The sequence below is a fragment of the Astatotilapia calliptera genome, chromosome 10, assembly GCF_964374335.1.
Source record: "Astatotilapia calliptera chromosome 10, fAstCal68.1, whole genome shotgun sequence".
NCBI classification, from domain to species: domain Eukaryota; kingdom Metazoa; phylum Chordata; class Actinopteri; order Cichliformes; family Cichlidae; genus Astatotilapia; species Astatotilapia calliptera.
Window position 1 is genome coordinate 30,687,685 of NC_137431.1, and position 18,349 is coordinate 30,706,033.

The following is an 18,349-nucleotide window of genomic DNA, read 5'->3' on the forward strand; positions in this document are numbered from 1 at the left end:
TTAGTGACAGAGCATAAGGTATTTCTAGATTGTACTTTTTAAAATAAGTGGCATGGAGTACAAAGTATAATCTTTACATAGAAAACACTTAAAGCACATCGCTGGTTCTATTGTATAATTAGTCTGGTGTTATTGACCTCTGGTCACAACATGTTAAAAGAGCAGAGATGAGGCTTTTTCTTCTTCCTGTACAATACATTTATTTATATTAATAGGAGCAACAAGCAGTCATACTTAAATATGTTTCTTTTTCCTAATACAACAATTAGGTTAACGTGGCATGACCTACACATTAATAAAGATGAATGTTACCTACATGACACTAACAAACCTACAAGCAAAATTTAAAATGTGACACTTAAAAAAAGAGAGCGAGGGAGAGAGAAAAGGACAAATCTGACACAAATCGTGCGCACAATTATCCAAAGTGCACGTACGATCCGTGCCTCCGCCACCATAAAAGACAAAGAGGATGTGTCTGTAAAACAGCAAAGATGTCCGTCACCTGGAGGTTGCAGCAGTGCTTTAAAAATTTTTAAATAAACTTATAGGTCGTCAGCAGCGCGTTTGCTTTATCACATTAAGTGTTTTTAAACACATCAACAGGTGGTTAACGGTGGCTAGCAACCCAACAGCTCCCACTCATTTCCCATCACTTCAGGCAGCTTAAAAAAAAAAAAAAAAAAAAAACAGAAGGGAAAAAAAAGGAACTGAACAAAAGTTAAAAAAATTAAACAAAAAGCCAAACGTATTATTTCTTCTGCTTTAAATGTAAATAACTGAGTCTATACAGAGAAAAAACATGTTGCTGTTTGATGCCATTTTACTGCCAAATGAATCGTGCTGGACTGAAGCAGCAGCAGCAGGTTCACCACTATGAAAAGGTTTGTTTTAAGTTTTTAAAATTTTAAATCTCACCCGCCGATACGGAAGAAGGGCATCCACATGTAACACATATTCAAAATTGTGAATAAAAGAAGAACATTAATTTTTTTCTCCCACTTTCACCAGGCTAACCTGTCAGCCCACTTTGGAGGAATGAAATTAAGAGCAGAGATTTTATCCGCTGTAAACACCGTCGGATGGCAGCACAATACAGCCCGACCATTCATGCGAAACAGCTTTCACTTAATGTGGAAGGAAAAAAGAAAATAGAAATGATATATGCAACCAGACACAACCTTTGAACAACTTGTGGAATTAAGGCTGAACTAAAGCTTACTTAAACTTAAACTGGGTTACAGAAATAAAGAAATCAGCATGTGTATGTTCACAGGTTCAAAAGAAAAAGAAAAAAAAAGAAACCACTAACAAATAGAAGACTGAGTCACAACGTATCACATCCTTACTCGGTTCTTCTTCCTTTAATGTTTTACACAACATTTATAATCATTATCTTCACCATTTGCAGCTTTTAAAGAGTGAACCTGAGCCTTAATGTTCTGGATGTGACTTCAGACCAGGGTGGCATTTCTTTTCCAACAGTCACGTATGAAGAAAGAGGGAAAAATCCCACTTATCATCGCATCATTCAGCTCCATCTCGCAGTCCCGTTTGGCACAAGCATTCCTCACTGTGAGCGTGTTTAACAGTCAACTTGGCAAAGAAAACCAAAATTACCAAAAGTTGTTTTGTTATTTTTTTGACTCTTAAGGCAGGATACTGCATTCAGCTGAGTCGCTTGAGTCGGACGCTGTTCTTTTGTACATATAGACACAGTTGTGTTACAGTATGACGACATAAAACTCTGCAGAGTGAGTCCTTGTAATCAGCAGTCTTTATGGTCCTGGCTTTCGTAAATCAGGGAATACCTTGGAGAGGGCAAAGTCAAAAGGGAGAGACTGGATTTCTGTGAAGAGGGCCAAAAAGCCAAAATGAACTCATCTCACCCTGGATTTCTGTTTTGAGTCCTTTAAGGACAACAGCAGTTCGTGTCCTGTTCTCAGAGGGGAGCAGGAGGGTGCAGAGGAGCCGTTACTGAAGTCCAGGTTTTGTCTGTAGCTACAGTTGTTGTTGTTGTGGTTGTAGCTGCCGCTGTGATTGTTGTGGGGGAAGTTTAGTCCAGGGGTTTGCCACCGTCCCCTTTCTGGTCCAAGCGGCTCTTGCTGCTCTTCACCATGTAAATAAAGTAGGTCAGCGTCTCCTTCTCGTTCACTGGAATATTCCGGAAGTGACGGCTCACCGTCTGCAGAAGGGAGAGAAAGAGGGAAGCGGTTAAAAGAAAAGCGATATACATCGTTTGTTTCAGGGTTGGTAAGCGAAAAGACTGAGACTGCATACCTGACTGCTGAAATCTTCCTTCACACCATTAAATTAAATCCCCAGAAAGAAATCTGGATCCAGATTAGTTTGCGATATTTGTAAATGAGAACATGGCGACACGGTTTCTCATTTTTCTGCAATTGTGAAAAATTTAACTTTTCCATATCTCGCACTGGTTTCCCTAGAGCCAGATTTGGAGAAACTTTAAAAGTTGATCACTTCTAAGTTGGCCCCTCCTCTGATATGATGTTTATATGAGTCAGTCACATGATAATGAGCAGCTTTTTTGGGAGTTATTATTTGAGAAATGCTCCATTGTTGTCCAAAAAATGAGAGCGACTTTCATACTTCTTTAAAAAGCAACCCCGTGATTCCTCTTAATCAGCTTTGACTAATAAGTTGTTTAAAACTATGTAAACACACCTCTTACAAACATTGTAGGTGCCCTCTGGACACCTACAATCCTTGCTTTAAGAAGAGTTGGTGCTTTTAACCTCTTCTTGGTTATTCATTTGCACAGAGGGCCAAGTGATGCATCAATCAAAAGCAAATGGAATTGAATTTATAGCTCAGGGAACAAAAACATTTTACAGAGTGAAAACAACACTACAGTACAAAGCTGGCTCCAGTGAATTTATAATTACTGGAAATAGTCCTTGCGGTGTCTGCACTGAAAGTGTCGAGCACCAAAAGCACCGGGCCTAAACTAAACACTGAAAAATAGCCATTTGTGTTCTTTACCTCGACTTTTACAGAGCCAAACATCCTCTGCACAGCCTCTCACATTGCTATGGTTCTCCTGAACACGGCTGAACACAGGACAGCTGTAACTGGTTGTGGGGCTGTTGACTGGTGTTTTATTAATGATGTGGTAGGCTCATTAATAGGAGGGTTTGAATGTGACTAAAAGCCTGGGGAAACATCCAACTTACAGCCCAGTTTGATTTCATTCATTCCCACTGTTAGCCCAACACCACATGCGACCCCAGCTGACCCCATCTCAGGATGACCGGGAGCGCAAAGCACAGAAGGTAATTATAAGGACGAGGGCGGAGCTGGCTGCACCGAGTCCACCTGTCGATTTGGGAAATCAGTCTAACAATTTGCCATTACAGCTGAATGGGAGCGCCAACACTTCCTATATCACAGCAGCATACACTAATGAGAGCAGCTCAGTGATCAACATTCCCAAAGAAAAGAAAAAAAAAAGAAAAATTAGTGAGATGTACTGGATTAAAAAACACAAATCCACTCTCACGGTAGTCTCCCTGATGAAAGAGTTAGGGTACAAAACACCCTAAATGAAAAGCAGCATCTGCTGTTACCTCTGCCAGCTGGGCCTTGTTGAGGCCGGGCCTGGTCTGGAGCTTGTAGTGTCGCTTGTAGCGTCTCAACGTGTTCACTTGCAGCTGGAAAAGGTCCACCTGAAATCACCAAGAGAAGCAGGGACTCAGTGAGTGGGTTCAAAGTGATGAGCTTTTTGGGGTTTTTTTTTAATCTTGCTTTCCATGGTTTATGCAAGGCTCCCAGTGGCTTCTGCCTCTTTTTCAGCTTTTAAAGGAGCTGAAACTTTAATGATGCACAGAGAGAAAGTGGGTCAATGCAGCATGAAAATACATGAAAACAAGTAAATCCAGAACAGATTTATTTTTCTTAAAGAAGGAAATTGTGGCAATCCAAACGTGGTCTGAGCTTAGTGCTGCCTTCTCAAATATGGCTGCACTGGGGAACAGAGAAACATCCACTGTGGGGTTTCAAGCAGTTTAAATGTATCATTACAGGCCACGAGGAGTGCTGTTGAGCACAATGAGAGGGGACTAACTGTGAACCCACAGCTCTCATTACACAACCCAAAAGTTAATACAGGATAAATATTACCCATCCACACCAAGAAAGCTCCACCCACACAGTGACATGGAATCAGGTGAGGCAAAGAAAAAGACTTAGGTGTTTTTACTCAGAGAGAAATAACGTTTGTTTAAAGGTTCACTTTAAATCTGCTGCACAAACATTAACGAGCCATATGTAAGCATTTAATTTTGCTTAACAGAAGTGATTCTTTTTTCAATTATAACTTTAAAAAGTTACTATATATTGTATGTGCTTCTGACAAAAAGTAACACATTGTAAACAATATAGTGACATACACAAAGCCACTTGAATCTTAATGAAAACAGTGATACTAATTTGTAGTCACACCATCCAGTCTTATGTGAGTGATTAACACATTCACCTTAGATGGCAATCTTTGGTTTGAGAGACAAACAGAGGCTCAGGGGAGCTAGCATACTCCTGCCAATCCCTTCCACTCTCTAACTGATGCCTAAAAAACTGGGAGTTTATAAACAATATTAAAGGGCTGCCTGCTTGCAAAGCAGGAAGAATTGCTGCAAACACAGAGGGCAATGTTCCTAAAGTATGCAAAGCAACATCTGGATAAACCAGAGTTCTTCTGGAGACGAATGTTGATGTGGATAAATTATAACTGAGGGTTTTTTTTTTTTTAAATCAAGCTTAGAATGTTTACGATGTATACATCAGTTCTGCAAAGTCAGTAAAGAAAGTGAAAACTAGTGCAGGGAAATCATCCAAAGCATTCCTCAAAGTTCACCATGGACTGCTTAGAGAAACAAAACAAGCCAAGCTTTTAAACATGAGGTATGTGGAAAACATCGAAAGCAAGGAAAGAAACTTGAATACTTGGACAACAGAGCTTCAGCATCATTATAATGATTAACGTTTCACTCCCTGTTACCTCGGGCACCTCCACATCATGATCTGGGGATTCCCCTCCATCATCGCTGGTCTTCCTCTTCCTCTTGTTGCGAACACTCTGAATGAAATTCTTGTGAAAGTCACAGATGTAGAGATGTCGCACCTGTGGGAACAGATGGGAGAATTCCATTAATGCAAAGCTTTAGGTTCACCAGTCTCACTGGTCATTTCCAGATTGTTTAATACAGTTTTTCAAAATCATTCTCAAGCTTCTGCTTTAATGTCAACCAAAACAACACTTCTGTTTTTGCTGTTCTACTTTAAACCTCTTGTTTGCAGCCACGCAGAAATCATCCAAAATGTGTCACTCAAAACAGGAAGTGTCTCATTAAAGACCTCCACACTGAAACTGTGACTCTACGCTCTGCTCGTCTTCCATGTGTTGTCTCAGCTGAAAGCCTCTAATGCAACAATCCCTGTATCTCTGTGTGATCATAAGCACGTAACTCCTCAAGGCCACACTTTCACTGTATGACGTGTCACTCGAGTCCCTGCATGTCATGAATAAACTAGGAGAGTTAACACACGAACACAAACGAATAGAAGCTCATTCCCTGAGCTGACACGTGGGTGTAACAAATCACCAACATGCCCACGGCCACCACTTTGTAGGAAACACACAGGACACAAACGAGAGTGGACACAATGAGGAGCAAAGCATGCAGAGTGGCTTAATGCAGCAACAACAGACACCTGTACACTCGTGTTGTGGACAAACTGCACAGCAGATCACACAAGGACGCTATGTAAACCTGCCATATGTTTGTGTTATTCAGCAGCTGCTGTAATGCGAACACTATTCATGAGCTGCTCATTCGCCAACTGTTTGAACCAAAGTGTTTCTCAAAGCGTGAGGGAATCTGACTAAAAGGAAGAATATACACAATCTCATTTCTGTAATGAAAATAAAAGAGTTTGCCATTGTTATTACTGGAATTTCGCTTTGATCCAGATTTGCTGTTTTTGTTAATAACTGATAAAACTTTCTCCAGCTTTTAAAGTGGGGCATACTGAAAAGCTTGACTGCGTTCTCTTCAAATGTGCCAATCTGCTGATTTTCTCCGTTTTGTCACTCTGTTAGATAACCCTTTTTTGTTTTGTTTAAAAATGTGGCTCTGGGCTAATGAATGCTTTTGTTTTTGTTCCCAGACACAGTAAACAAAACCAGTGTTTGTGGAACTACAAGGCAGCCTGTCAGCCCCAACAATATTGAGTTTCAGTGGTCTTATTCCCAGACATCTTTGTGCAAAAAATTGACAAAACTGGGGCTGGGAACAGTTGCTGTCTCAAAGTATGAGGCCCTCACTATGGCCTGAGGCACTTTTACTTTAACATGGACCCTACAATTTTTATTGATTATCCTGGTGCTGTAACAACAATTTCCCAATAATTCCAATAAAGTATCTTCCTATAATGTCTGCTCACTCCGAGTAAAGTGCTGTCTGTTGCTAAATATAAGCAAAATATGAAAAGAGAACTTCTAAGAAAAGTCTCTGCTTCACGTCTCAACAAGTGTCTCTCTCACTGTGGGCTCACACAGACCACGTGATAACTGCTGGCACAATCAGCTGTAATAAATGCGTATCAGACAGCGCGTGCCATTAAATAACTGCCATAAAAGAAGCCAAGTCGCTGCAAAGCTCTTCAGCAGACACACGGTAGCGATGCGGTGTGGAGTTTAACTTTAACAATTGTCGACAGCCGGCATTAAAACTCGACTGTTGCTATAACTGGACTGACATTTAGCAACTCGTTAAGCTTCCCTGGCAACAGCCATTTTATGAGCAGCGGCGGGGGCGTGTTGGAGAAAACTGTTGCGACGACAGAAAGCTCTGAGTTCGGGACACTGCTATCCCACACGACGCTCAAGTAACGAGCACAGCTAACGTTAGCATGACAGCTAAATCTCTCAGCAAGCAGGACCACCACAGTCTGCTAACTTTACCTCCAGCAGGACCGGAAAGCTCTATGGTCACAATAACTGACGCTAACCGGCTAACTAGCATTAGCTGACAGCTGTTCAGATTCCACTAACTTTCAGCCACCCCCGCACTCTGTTCAAGACTTTAAAATACGCAATAACATGCTTTGTCTTACACTCTTGTCGATGTCCAGTTTGAGCTTCTTCTGTGATATGCTCTTCTGGATTCTCTTGCTGAAGGAGGCGTTTCCAGCAGACCGGCCGCAGCGTTCTCCGTCCTCGATCAGGCAGCAGCTCTGACCGTAAAACGGCGGAGCAGGCGGTCCGTCGTGGCTATCTTCCTCTGTGCTGAACCCATTCATTCTGTACTTGTGACGATGTGCCTGCTTTAACCTCAACAATTTAAAAAAAAAAAGGAGCGCCAACAAAAAACAAACAGCGTCAGGTGGGACACTTAGTCTCCTGTTCACCCGTTGCCCTTTTATGAAAGACAATTCTGGCAACGTTAGCTAGCGAGCTACCTTGGCTAAGTGGCTACAATGTAAATTTAACAGCCCCTGATGTTTTGATGCCGACTTGTAAGTTATTTAAAAACACGATCGCTGCCATAGGTTGAAGACATATTCGTATATATCTCCGGCAGACTGGCGCCGTCAGTCTCTGCTTACACTGGCTAGCTCCTGTGCTAGCGGTGCAGCAAGGTGGATGAGCTGCCGCTGATGCAGGAATTCCTTCGGTGAGAGCGCCGCAGTTCGTCCCTGTAACCAGCCGTCGCTTCTGCGCGTACGACAACAACTCCGAGCTATAAAAACACTGGCGGCTACAGCTTTCTAACCAACTTTGACTAAATTACACATTTAACGACGTGCACCTCTAACGATTACGGCACTCTTTCGAGGAGATCCTACAATGGAACATGCTCTGTCTATGGGGCGGAAGTTCCCATACTGAGCGCCCATTGGCTCATTTCGTACAAAGGCGGGCTTAATGTACAAAAAGTGACATTTCCATTGGCTCTGACCAACTTCAATTTTGCAGCCCAGTTCTTCCTGTATCGTTCGGCGTCAGATGTTTTCTACTATGAATCGGAGTTAAAGGTGGCGTTGCTGCCAGTTAAAGGGGCTTTTGACGACACGTCACACTTTCGAAATCAGTTTTTCTTTCGTAATGTTAAAGTTTTATTGATTTTTGACGAGTCACCACTTCTATCACACGAAGTAAGTGTATGCGAAATTGAAGGGGGAACCCCACTTTCGTTAAGTCTGGCTTTGAATCGTTTGCGTTCTTTGGATTCGTGATACGAAGGAGACATTGTTACTAATTTGCATATCGTCACAGTTACTCGTTTACCTCTTCAAACAAACCATCAAAGGTCAATATTAAAAGACTGGTTTGTAGCGGCGTGCTCTCGGGAGCTTAAACAGCATTTAAGCTACATGAGGACAGAGTGAGGACAGAATTGTTCGCATCAACACGGTGCAGTTCCACATTTGACCGCTGGAGGGAGACAAAACCTCACAAATGAATAAAAACCTGAGGAACAACAGACTCCTTCACATGCCGTGCCTTGATTTGGACTACATAGGCCAAAGGTTTTGACTGCTCATCATTCATCATTTTGGTAACATCTCAAGTAATATAACTCCGACTTGACTGTCAAGGATATAAAGCCATTTTAGTGACTAAAAATGTTGGGTTTTATAGTTCAATGGGCAATGGTGTTTTCTTTATTTCTAGCCATCCATTTTTCTTCGTGGGGTACTGGAGCCTAACCCTGCTGTCACAGGGTGAAAGCCAAGGTACACCCTGGAGAGGTCGCCAGTCTGTCACAGGGCTAACACAGAGAGTCAGGCGTTCACGTTCATATTCAGATCTATTTAGAATCACCAATTAATCTAACCTATTCAGCCAAACCACATACATGTTTGTATGGAAAGAGGCTGGAGTAACTGGTGATGACACATGCAAATACTTGAAAGGCCCCAGCTGACAGGTGAATTGCAGCCCACAATTTTTTTTGCTGTGAGGCATCAGTGCTGCCCACCATTCTTTATCTGTAACTGATATCCTTAAATGTTCAAATGCAATTCATTGTGGTTTTCTTTTGCAAAAAGGGGTTGTGTCAAGCGTGGGCTAGTTTCAATTCAGCTTTATTTATATAGTACCAAATCACAGCAACAGTCACTTCAAGTTACTTTCTAAGGTATACTGACTTTTTGTTCAAGTACAGGTCATTCCCAGATCCTAACTTTATCCTAACTTTTAATCCAACTCTGTCATGACATCTGTTGTGCCATATTGCCATCATTTTCCAAATGCCACACCACATTTTGGACTGTAAAGTCCATTGTTATCTTCAATTAAAAGCTGAAAATTACTGAAAAAAAATGTTGTTCAGATTCTGCTCTTAACCTACTTATGTCACAAGATCATAACATGGTTATTACGCTTCATCCATATGTAACTGCTGATCAGTGCTGTTGGCTGTACCTAGGTCTAGGTTAAAGACAAGAAGTGAGGTTGTGTCTTCCAAGTTGTTGAATTCTCTTCAATTGGACTGAACATCTGTGGACGCTGCTGATACCTTAAAAAAGAAGCTTAGCTCCCCCCTGTGCAGGATTGTCTTTAATAAGTTTTATCCATTTATATTGTTTCAGTTGTGGCACATTATGACTATTGCTTTAGATAAGAGCTATAAAAGCACATTTTACTTACAATTACACAATGAAATGTCAGCATATAAGTGTGTAGTTATATTTTCTAATATTATTCTTGTAGAAACGACTTGGATGTGTTTGACAGTAGATTAAATTGTGCTTAAGGCAACTGCAGAGCAAGAAGAAATTCAGATTCTTTAGCAAAAAGAAGAAGCAAAATCAATTGTACTCATTCACTAAAAGGGAAAACCATTATTCAGCAGGAAAAAAAACTTTATTCAGCCTTATATTAGTATTTTATAATGTGTTATTGCATTATTGATTCTGTTTTAATATTATAGTCACCGGTGCAAATTAGATACGTTCCTCTAGGAATTTATCAGAATCAGAATCAGAAAGGGTTTTATTGCCAAATGTTGAGCAGGTTTACAACATTAGGAAATTGCTGCGGTGCTTCAGTGGAAACATACTGTCATAAATTACGCTTAAATAGACATGAAAATAAGAATAAGAATTAAAAGTGCTAAGTAGATAGATATATACATGATATATACATGAGTGCAGGTGGTGATCAGTGCCAAACACGGAATGATGCAGTGACACAGCGTAGGGTCATGTGTTAGTGGTGGGAACAGTCATACGGTTATTGTTCATGTGTCCAACAGCAGAGGGGAAACTGTTCTTATGGCGAGAGGTTCTGGTGCGAATGGACCGGAGCCTCCTGCCTGAGGGGAGCAGGTCAAACAGACTGTGTCCAGGGTGAGAAGGGTCAGCTGAGATCCGAGCTGCACGGCCCAGTGGCCTGGAGGTGTACAGGTCCTGCAGAGATGGGAGTCTGCAGCCAATCACCTTCTCAGCAGAGCGCACAACACGCTGCAGTCTCTGTTTGTCCCTGATAGTGGCTGCAGCGTACCACACGGTGATGGAGGAGGTGAGGATGGACTCGATAATTGCAGTGTAGAATTGCATCATCGTCCGTGTTGGCAGGTTGAATTTCTTCAGCTGCCTCAGGAAGTACATCCTCTGCTGGGCTTTCTTAATGACGGAGGTGATGGTGGGCTCCCACTTCAGGTCCTGGGTGATGGTGGTACCCAGGAAGCGGAATGAGTCCACAGAGGTGATGGGGGTGTCAGACAGGATGATGGGGGGGAGTGGAGCTGTGTGCTTCCTGAAGTCCACAATAATCTCCACTGTCTTCTGGGCATTCAGCACCAGGTTGTTGTGGCTGCACCAGGACACCAGACGTTCAACCTCCCTCCTGTAGGCAGACTCGTCCCCGTCAGAGATGAGTTCAATAACGGTGGTGTCATCTGCAAACTTGATTAAGATAAGATAAGATAACCTTTATTAGTCCCACACGTGGGAAATTTGTTTTGTCACAGCAGGAAGTGGACAGTGCAAAAGTTATGACGCAAAAATTAGAATACAATAAGAATAAATACAGTACACAGTACAGTACAGATTAGCTTGACAGACTGGTGGGTGGAGGTGCAGCAGTTGGTATACAGGGAGAAGAGCAGAGGAGAAAGAACACAGCCCTGAGGGGAGCCGGTGCTGATGGTCCGGGAGTCCGAGACATTCTTTCCCAGCCTCACATGCTGCTTCCTGTCCGTCAGGAAGTCAGTGATCCACCGGCAGATGGGATCAGGCACATTCATCTGGGAAAGCTTGCCTTGGAGATGGTCTGGAAGGATGGTGTTGAAGGCAGAGCTGAAGTCCACAAACAGGATCCTGGCGTAGGTTCCTGGGGAGTCCAGATGCTGCAGGATGAAGTGTAGGGCCATGTTGATGGCGTCATCTACAGACCTGTTGGCTCTGTATGCAAACTGCAGGGGGTCCAGGAGGGGGGCCGTGAGGGTCTTGAGATAGGAGAGAACCAGGCGCTCAAATGACTTCGTGACCACAGATGTCAGAGCCTCTGCTCTGTAGTCATTTAGTCCAGTGATCCTAGGTTTCTTGGGGACAGGGATTATGGTAGAGGACTTGAAGCAGGCAGGCACATGACATGCCTGCAGTGAGGAGTTGAAAATGCCAGAAAACACTGGGGCCAGCTCGTTTGCACAGTGTCTGAGGGTGGCAGGAGACACACCGTCTGGGCCGGGAGCTTTTCGAGCATTCAGACTCTTAAACTGCTTCCTCACACCTGCTTCATGAATATGAAGAGTTGTGGTGGGAGGAGGTGGTGTGAAATCCTCTTTTGTGTGGGGTGAGGAGGGGGGTGTTGTAGGTGAAGTGTTTGAAGGTGGTGATGGCTCTATGGAGGGGGGAGAGGTGGGGGAATGAGTGTCCAAAGTGTCTCTATTGTTGGGGCCGTTGGAGGTGTGAAGGCTGCCTGATGGCTCGTCAAAACGGCAGTAGAAGTCGTTAAGGGTGTTGGCTAAGAGCAAGTCATCAGTGGAGTGGGGGGTTTTAGGCTTGTAGTTGGTGATATTCCTAAAACCTTTCCACACAGAGGCCGAGTCATTCTCTGAGATCTGCTGCTGCATCTTCTCAGAGTGCTGGTGTTTAGCAATGTCCACTTCTTTAGTGAACCTGTACTTGGCCTCTCTGTAGCAGTCCCTGTCTCCGCTTCTGAACGCCTTTCTCTTTTCCAGCCACAGCTTTTTGAGTTTAGGAGTAAACCAGGGTTTGTCATTGTTATAACTCACCCTGGTGTGTGATGGCACAATGCTGTCCTCACAGAAGTGGATATAGGAGGTGACACTGTCCGTAAACTCGTCCAAGCTGTTAGAAGCAGCCTTCATTGTGTCCCAGTCTGTAGACTCCAAACACGTGCGAAGCTCCTCCACAGCCTCGTTGCTCCAGTTTTTTGGTCCTCACGACAGGTTTGGAGAGCTTCAGCCTCTGTACGCGGGGATTAGGTGGATCATGACGTGGTCAGAAAGTCCGAGTGAAGCGCAGGGCACCGCACGATAGGCCCCGCTGATCGTGCTGTAACAGTGGTCTAATGTCCTCTCCTCTCTGGTCGGGCATGCTTGTATTTGGGAAGCTCATGGCTCAGATTGGCTTTGTTAAAGTCCCCAAGAGCAATGATGAGAGAGTTCGGGAATGTCCGCTCCATGTGCAGTATCTGCTCCGCGAGTGCGCACTGAGCTGCCTGCGCATCCGCATCTGGCGGGATGTAAACAGCGGCCAGGATGAATGAAGCAAACTCCCACGGAGAATAAAACGGTTTGCAGTGAATAAAAAGGTATTCCAGAGAGGAAGGGCAGTGCTTGAGCAATCACTGTTACATCTGTGCACCAGCCACTATTAATGTAGAAGCAGACATCTCCACCTTTGGTCTTACCAGAGAGAGAGGCCTGCCGGTCCGCGCGCAGCAGATGAAAGCCATCCAGCTTGAGCTCGCTGTCCGGGATGTCCTCACAGAGCCACGACTCCGTAAAACATAAGACACAGGAGGAGGCAAAGTCTCTGTTCATGCTTCTCATCGGGGCCAGCTCGTCTATCTTATTCCCGAGTGAGCGTACATTGGAAAGGAAGATCCCAGGAAGAGCAGTTCGCAGTCCGCGTCTCCTCAGACGCACGAGTGCGCCGGCTCGCTTACCTCTCTTTCGGCGTCTCACTTTCCTGATCAGAGTCTGCAGTAAATCTGCCGCAGATGCGACAAATATTGGAAGTAAATCCACAGGTGTTGTAGTCCTGTAGTTAAGAAGCTCTTCTCTGGTGTAAGAATATCCAGAGGAGTGCCCAGACACAGAAGTTATGCACAAAAACAAAACAGAAGTAACGTACTGAAGCACCAGGGCATCCATACGCGGCGCCATGGATATATATGTATACATATATACATACATACACAAGAACTTTACTTACCTGCACAGAGCCTCTGATCACAACCTTATTCATCACCTTCAGGTTAAACTGGAACAACAACCATGAGCCAGACCTTGCTACCAACAAGAGCTGCAGACCTGACTAATGGTGCTGTAGCTGAGCGTGGACAAATAACTGCAGCTGGTTCCCAAAATGATAACAGGCTGGGCTGGCCACACTGGGAGCTGTTAATGCTGTAAATGTGAATCTGTTTGTACTCTGTTGCTTTGCTGATGATGTTCTTTGTTGTCATATGTCTAATGTGATATTTACTCTCATGTGCAAACATCCCGCATGAAGAGGTAGGAAATGACTGAGAGAAGGGGTGCCATATCTAAAATATGAAAAGGATTAAAAACAACTGAATTTCCTCTTTTGTTAGAAAAGCGGCAGATGACAGAGCGCCAAAACATTAGCAGCTTTTTCACTTTGCAACTTAGAGGTTTATATCATCAGGGAACTGGCTCTCGGAGGCAATAACATGTAAAGTGGTCTCTCAGTGTATTCAACGTTGTCCCGACACCTCTCTATCCAAGCCGGTGTGACAAGTTGAGCGTTATATGACATCCCATGAGACGCGTGAAAGTGGGCACGCCGTGGAGCAGCGTTCAGTGAATAACTACTGCCTAAAAGCCATCCCAGCTTCTGCGTTGACAGATGAAATGATTATGAAGTAGATGTGCTAGTTTGATTATGAAGTTAAGATTATGATTATGAAGTTAAGATTTTGTGTGTGTTTTAACACCATCAGTCACAGAGATGATTAAAGCCATTAAAGAAGAAAAAAAAGCACGGTAAGAGAGGCAAAACACAAAAGCTCAGGGCCGGGGAAGATACCCAGCAATTTATTTAGAGAGGAGATGATTATGGTTTGAATGAGTCACTTCTCCTTGAGTTAAGCAAATACAGGGATTACAAAGAAAGAGAAAAATCTGTGCCAAATCCATTCAGGATTTGGAGTTGGAAGTAGGTAAAGTTTGATATACAGACTGAAAGGTATTACCAAAGAGTTCAGTAAAGATCGGGTAAATTAAAACATCTGTCTTTAAAAGCAAAAAAATAGTTTTTTTCAAGTGCTGTTTGAAGATGGAGGAAACTAGCACATCTACTCAGATTTTTCAATATCACTGTAGGTGCAAGGGCAAATTTCAAAACTCTTTTTAAACATCTATCAAAGAAGATTGGATTTTATCGATTCCACAAGAAGGAAAATTAATGCTGCTGACATCCACAAGCCATCTATAAATGTCAAATATGCTTACACCCCGACATCTATTTACTTTAATATCGGCTCAGCCTCATAACAAAATGTGAAACAGGCACAAAAAGACATATTTACTTTGGTTGTGCACAGAAACACGAGCTTCTGCTTTTTGTTTTTGCCTAGATTTAACAAGTAGCTTTATTTTATTGAACCCCAACCCCAGCTACAGCTGCTTAGCAGATCTGCATGTTGTAATGCCACTAGAGAACAGTGTCAAAAATATGTGGAAAGTCAGTTATGTGGGCTACTTTTGTTTGTGTTTGTGCTATTGCTGCTCCTTTAGGTTAGTAAAAGGCAAAAATGATAACATACAAAGAATTTCTTTGTAATGAAGCGAAACAGTGGAAATCTCCCACTGCAGCCACTCGATGCTTCTCATCTGTGCTTCTTCAGGTGTTTGTCTTTTCAGCCAATCAGCATTCTACCAAGTCAAACAGATCTACATTGCTACACAGATTGCTACAAAGGATACAAATGCATTACCAGTAGTATTGATGAATAAACCCAACCAGACAGCAAGTGTAAATACCATGACATATTAGTACTGTCATTTCTTGTTTACTGTTACTACAGCTAATATTAGCAAAGAAAGTAGCATCAAGCTGCACAGGGATAAATTTGCTCACTGTGATTCACTTTGGGATCTGCCTACTTCAAGTCAGTAGTGGGGTTTTTTTCTTGTTCTTTGCTCATAATCACTTGAAGTCTCCAAATGTGCTTGACTTTCTATGGTCTCAGGTCAGTGTTGCTGCAAATCGCTTCCTTTGAGGATGGAGCTTTACTCCCAGGACTAGTGTTTCTAGTAAATCAAGACCAATAAATTGTATTTATCAAGTTATTAAGTTCTGTATGGCATGCTAATGTCTATTGTAGACAGTGCTGTAAAATTATCACCATGAATCCAGGTTGTTTCTGATTTAACCTTGATGAAAGCAATGTCAAAAGAAAACTATGGAAGGACAAGCTGTTTTACTCTGCCCTGTAATAACTAATCTTTAGTCCATATGTGGACACAGTAATGAAGAGAAATAAATGAAGAGAGAATGCATTTGCTTTCTCCTAATGTGGTCTTTAATGCTCTATTAATTTCAAAGTACTACATAAAACACTAAATTAAATTAATTATATACAAAATAAAAAAAAATTGAGGGAGACACTGAAAACTCGTCAGATCTCATTGGCTCAATGTGAAAGAAATCATGCTGAACATCTATGCTGGTATGGACTGGGTAATGTGTTCAGTTTGTATGGCCGCCATATATGATGTTCCCAATGAATGATGGATGTTTTCCAGGGGGATTTCTTCCCAGATCTGGACCAGGGAATCACTGAGTTCCTGGACAGTCTGAAGTGCAGCCTGCAGTGTTGGATGGGCCAAAACATAATGTCCCAGATATAACCCAGATATATGTTCTATTGGATTTAAGTCAAGGCAAGCATGGGGACCAGTCAGTGGTATAAATTCCTTTATCTAAAAAGTCATAATGAATGACAGACAGCATAACATTCTTAATGGCTTCTCCAAACCCTTTCACGTCTGTGACACATGCTCAGGTTGAACCTGCTCTTATCTGTGAAAAGCACAGGACACCAGTGGTGGATCTGCCTATTCTGGTATTCTAGGGCAAATGCCAATTTTCTATCTTGGCTCTCAGCGAAGGTGGTCGCACTTTTTTCCTCTCCTCCTTACCCTTTATGTCCTTGTCTTGTCTCGTGTGCATTACTTTCCCTGGAACAGTCTCTCGCTGTCGTTCTCTAAAACCTAAACGAGAATTATGGATTTGATCAACTGGTCTCTGAATGCTATTGACACCCTCTTCTCAACGAGAAGTCTGGGCTTGGGAGAGCCTGAGTGCCCTGGAGGGACTTTCCCTGCCGGATACACGATGGACGGGTGGCAGACATGGAGGGTCGTGTGCCTGGCGGGACTGTCGATCGAGGACGCTGAAGATATCTATCTATTCGGAACCGTGATAACAGGGTTCTTGCTGATCGGAGTTGGCTTAGCCCTGGTTTATCGGAGAAATAAGAGAGTGGAACCGGCTGTTCAAACCCCCCCAAGGCTGCCCGCTGGAATCAAAGCGATGGTACGAGGCACGACCTCTCACAACGAACGCAGCATGGTTAACACCTTGGAGACGCTTACAGCTGCTGTGAAGGCTCAAAATAACACCATTGAGCGTATGAGGGGATACATCAGAGAGAGGCCTGCTCAAAATGAGACCCTTGAGCGACAGTTGGAACACATCGCGGAACGGATCACTGCAGTTGTGAGGTCTCAGAATCAAAAGAATGACAACACCACGGAACGGAAGTTTGATACCATCATGGGGAGGCTCGCGGCTCTCCAACGGGAGATTGAGAGACCAGCGTCAGAGTGTTAAAGAGCAGCCTGAAAATTCTCCTGGGCTGCTCGCATGGAAATTTACAAAATCAATATCGAAATTGCGGACCCCCATCACGGCGCCAGCTGCAGGCCCAAGGCTGGAGCCGAACAATCACTCCCTGATAATGACTGTGTTATGGCTGTTCTTCCCATCCCATGCAAGGACACCTGGATTGGCTGGAGGACTGTTTACTTAGCCTGATAGGGTGAAGGACACTGTCTCAGCTGAACTATGGACACGCACACACACACACTTACACTGATAAGCACTCACTCATCCCCCTTCCCCTTCCAACACCTTCGATGCTTACCTGTCCCATGATGTGGACGTCGGGTCAGCTGGCGGCGCAGTCGAAAGATTGCAGCAGTTCCCAGATCAGATGTACACACTGTGTTTATTGTGTTATGATATCCCCTACCCAACCCTGTGGCTTGTCATGTCTTTCACTATGTGGTGATGTGTCCATTCTTATGGTCTTTTATTTGGTGCAGAGGAGTTTTTTTGTTTCCTGCTCTCGTGCTGTCCTGCAATGGAAGCGCAGCATGAGTGGGGGTCTCTTTTTTTCCTCTTGTACCATCCCGTTGTTGTGTATATTTCAGTGTTTTTTTTCCTTCTGTAACGCTGCCAATCTCCGACTTGTAACCCCATGTGATGTCTGTGTTATGTGTGTAATGTCGGGGGGGGGGGGTCCCATTTTCGCTGCAGGGCAACCTGCTTGCGACAAATAAAGCTTGATGATACTGATACTGATACTGAATTGGACCCAATGGTACTGGCCAGTCAGCACAAGGCCCACTAGAGTCTGTTTCTTAGTCAGAGAGTGTAGGTCACTGTCGGTCATTTTCTTGGTCTCTACCAGTACTTAACCTGTTCCTCTTTGAACAAAGGTGCAGATACCAGTAATTCAGATAAGTTAAGAGTGTTCTATGGCCCTCTCCTAGAGAAATTGTCTCCTGGAACCTCCCCCATGCTCTTAAGGTTGTGCTCCAAGACACAGCAAACCATCTGGCAAATGCAGATACAGATGTGCTATCCTGGAGAAGTTGGACTACCTGTGCAACCTCGGTAGGGTCCAAGTATCACCTCATGCTACCAGCAGTGACACTGATTCTAGCCAAATGGAAAACTAGTGAAAAGTCAGAAAAGATAAAGAAGGAAACAAATTTCAGTGTCCTCCACCTGTTTTTTTTGTTGCCCCTCTACTGCACCTGTTGTTAATTTCATTAACGCCAAAGCAGCTTAAACTAATTAACAACCCTGTCTGCTA

General features: G+C 43.4%; 2 protein-coding genes across 3 annotated transcripts; one reads left to right on the forward strand and one right to left on the reverse strand.

Moving 5' to 3' along the window:
• Positions 1–174: 174 nt before the first annotated feature.
• sap30l (sap30-like) lies at positions 175–7,873 on the reverse strand. Its single transcript, XM_080307334.1, has 4 exons — positions 7,135–7,873; positions 5,018–5,140; positions 3,588–3,686; positions 175–2,185 (listed from the first exon to the last, which is right to left on the reverse strand). The coding sequence occupies exons 1-4, from the start codon at positions 7,318–7,320 to the stop codon at positions 2,057–2,059; spliced, it is 537 nt and encodes a 178-aa protein (XP_080163460.1). The 5' UTR covers positions 7,321–7,873; the 3' UTR covers positions 175–2,056.
• A 144-nt stretch (positions 7,874–8,017) lies between these two features.
• On the forward strand, positions 8,018–17,826 carry LOC145431475 (uncharacterized). Of its 2 annotated transcripts, none has more exons than XM_080307332.1 (2): positions 8,018–8,175; positions 13,474–17,826. In XM_080307332.1, exon 2 carries the CDS (start codon positions 16,471–16,473, stop codon positions 17,077–17,079), a length of 609 nt encoding a protein of 202 aa, XP_080163458.1. In that variant the 5' UTR covers positions 8,018–8,175; positions 13,474–16,470; the 3' UTR covers positions 17,080–17,826. The 2 variants fall into 2 exon arrangements, with proteins under 2 accessions (XP_080163458.1, XP_080163459.1); XM_080307333.1 differs by having other exon boundaries at positions 16,434–17,826.
• Positions 17,827–18,349: the final 523 nt, after the last annotated feature.

Excerpts from the sequence above, each read along its gene's own strand:
- sap30l (XM_080307334.1), bottom strand. The coding sequence starts at position 7,320 with ATGAATGGGTTCAGCACAGAGGAAGATAGCCACGACGGACCGCCTGCT. Across the intron at positions 5,141-7,134 it reads AACTGGACATCGACAAGAGT|GTGCGACATCTCTACATCTG; the intron begins GTAAGACAAAGC and ends CTGTTCCCACAG. Across the intron at positions 2,186-3,587 it reads ACAAGGCCCAGCTGGCAGAG|ACGGTGAGCCGTCACTTCCG; the intron begins GTAACAGCAGAT and ends TCCCTTCTGCAG.
- LOC145431475 (XM_080307332.1), top strand. The coding sequence starts at position 16,471 with ATGGATTTGATCAACTGGTCTCTGAATGCTATTGACACCCTCTTCTCA.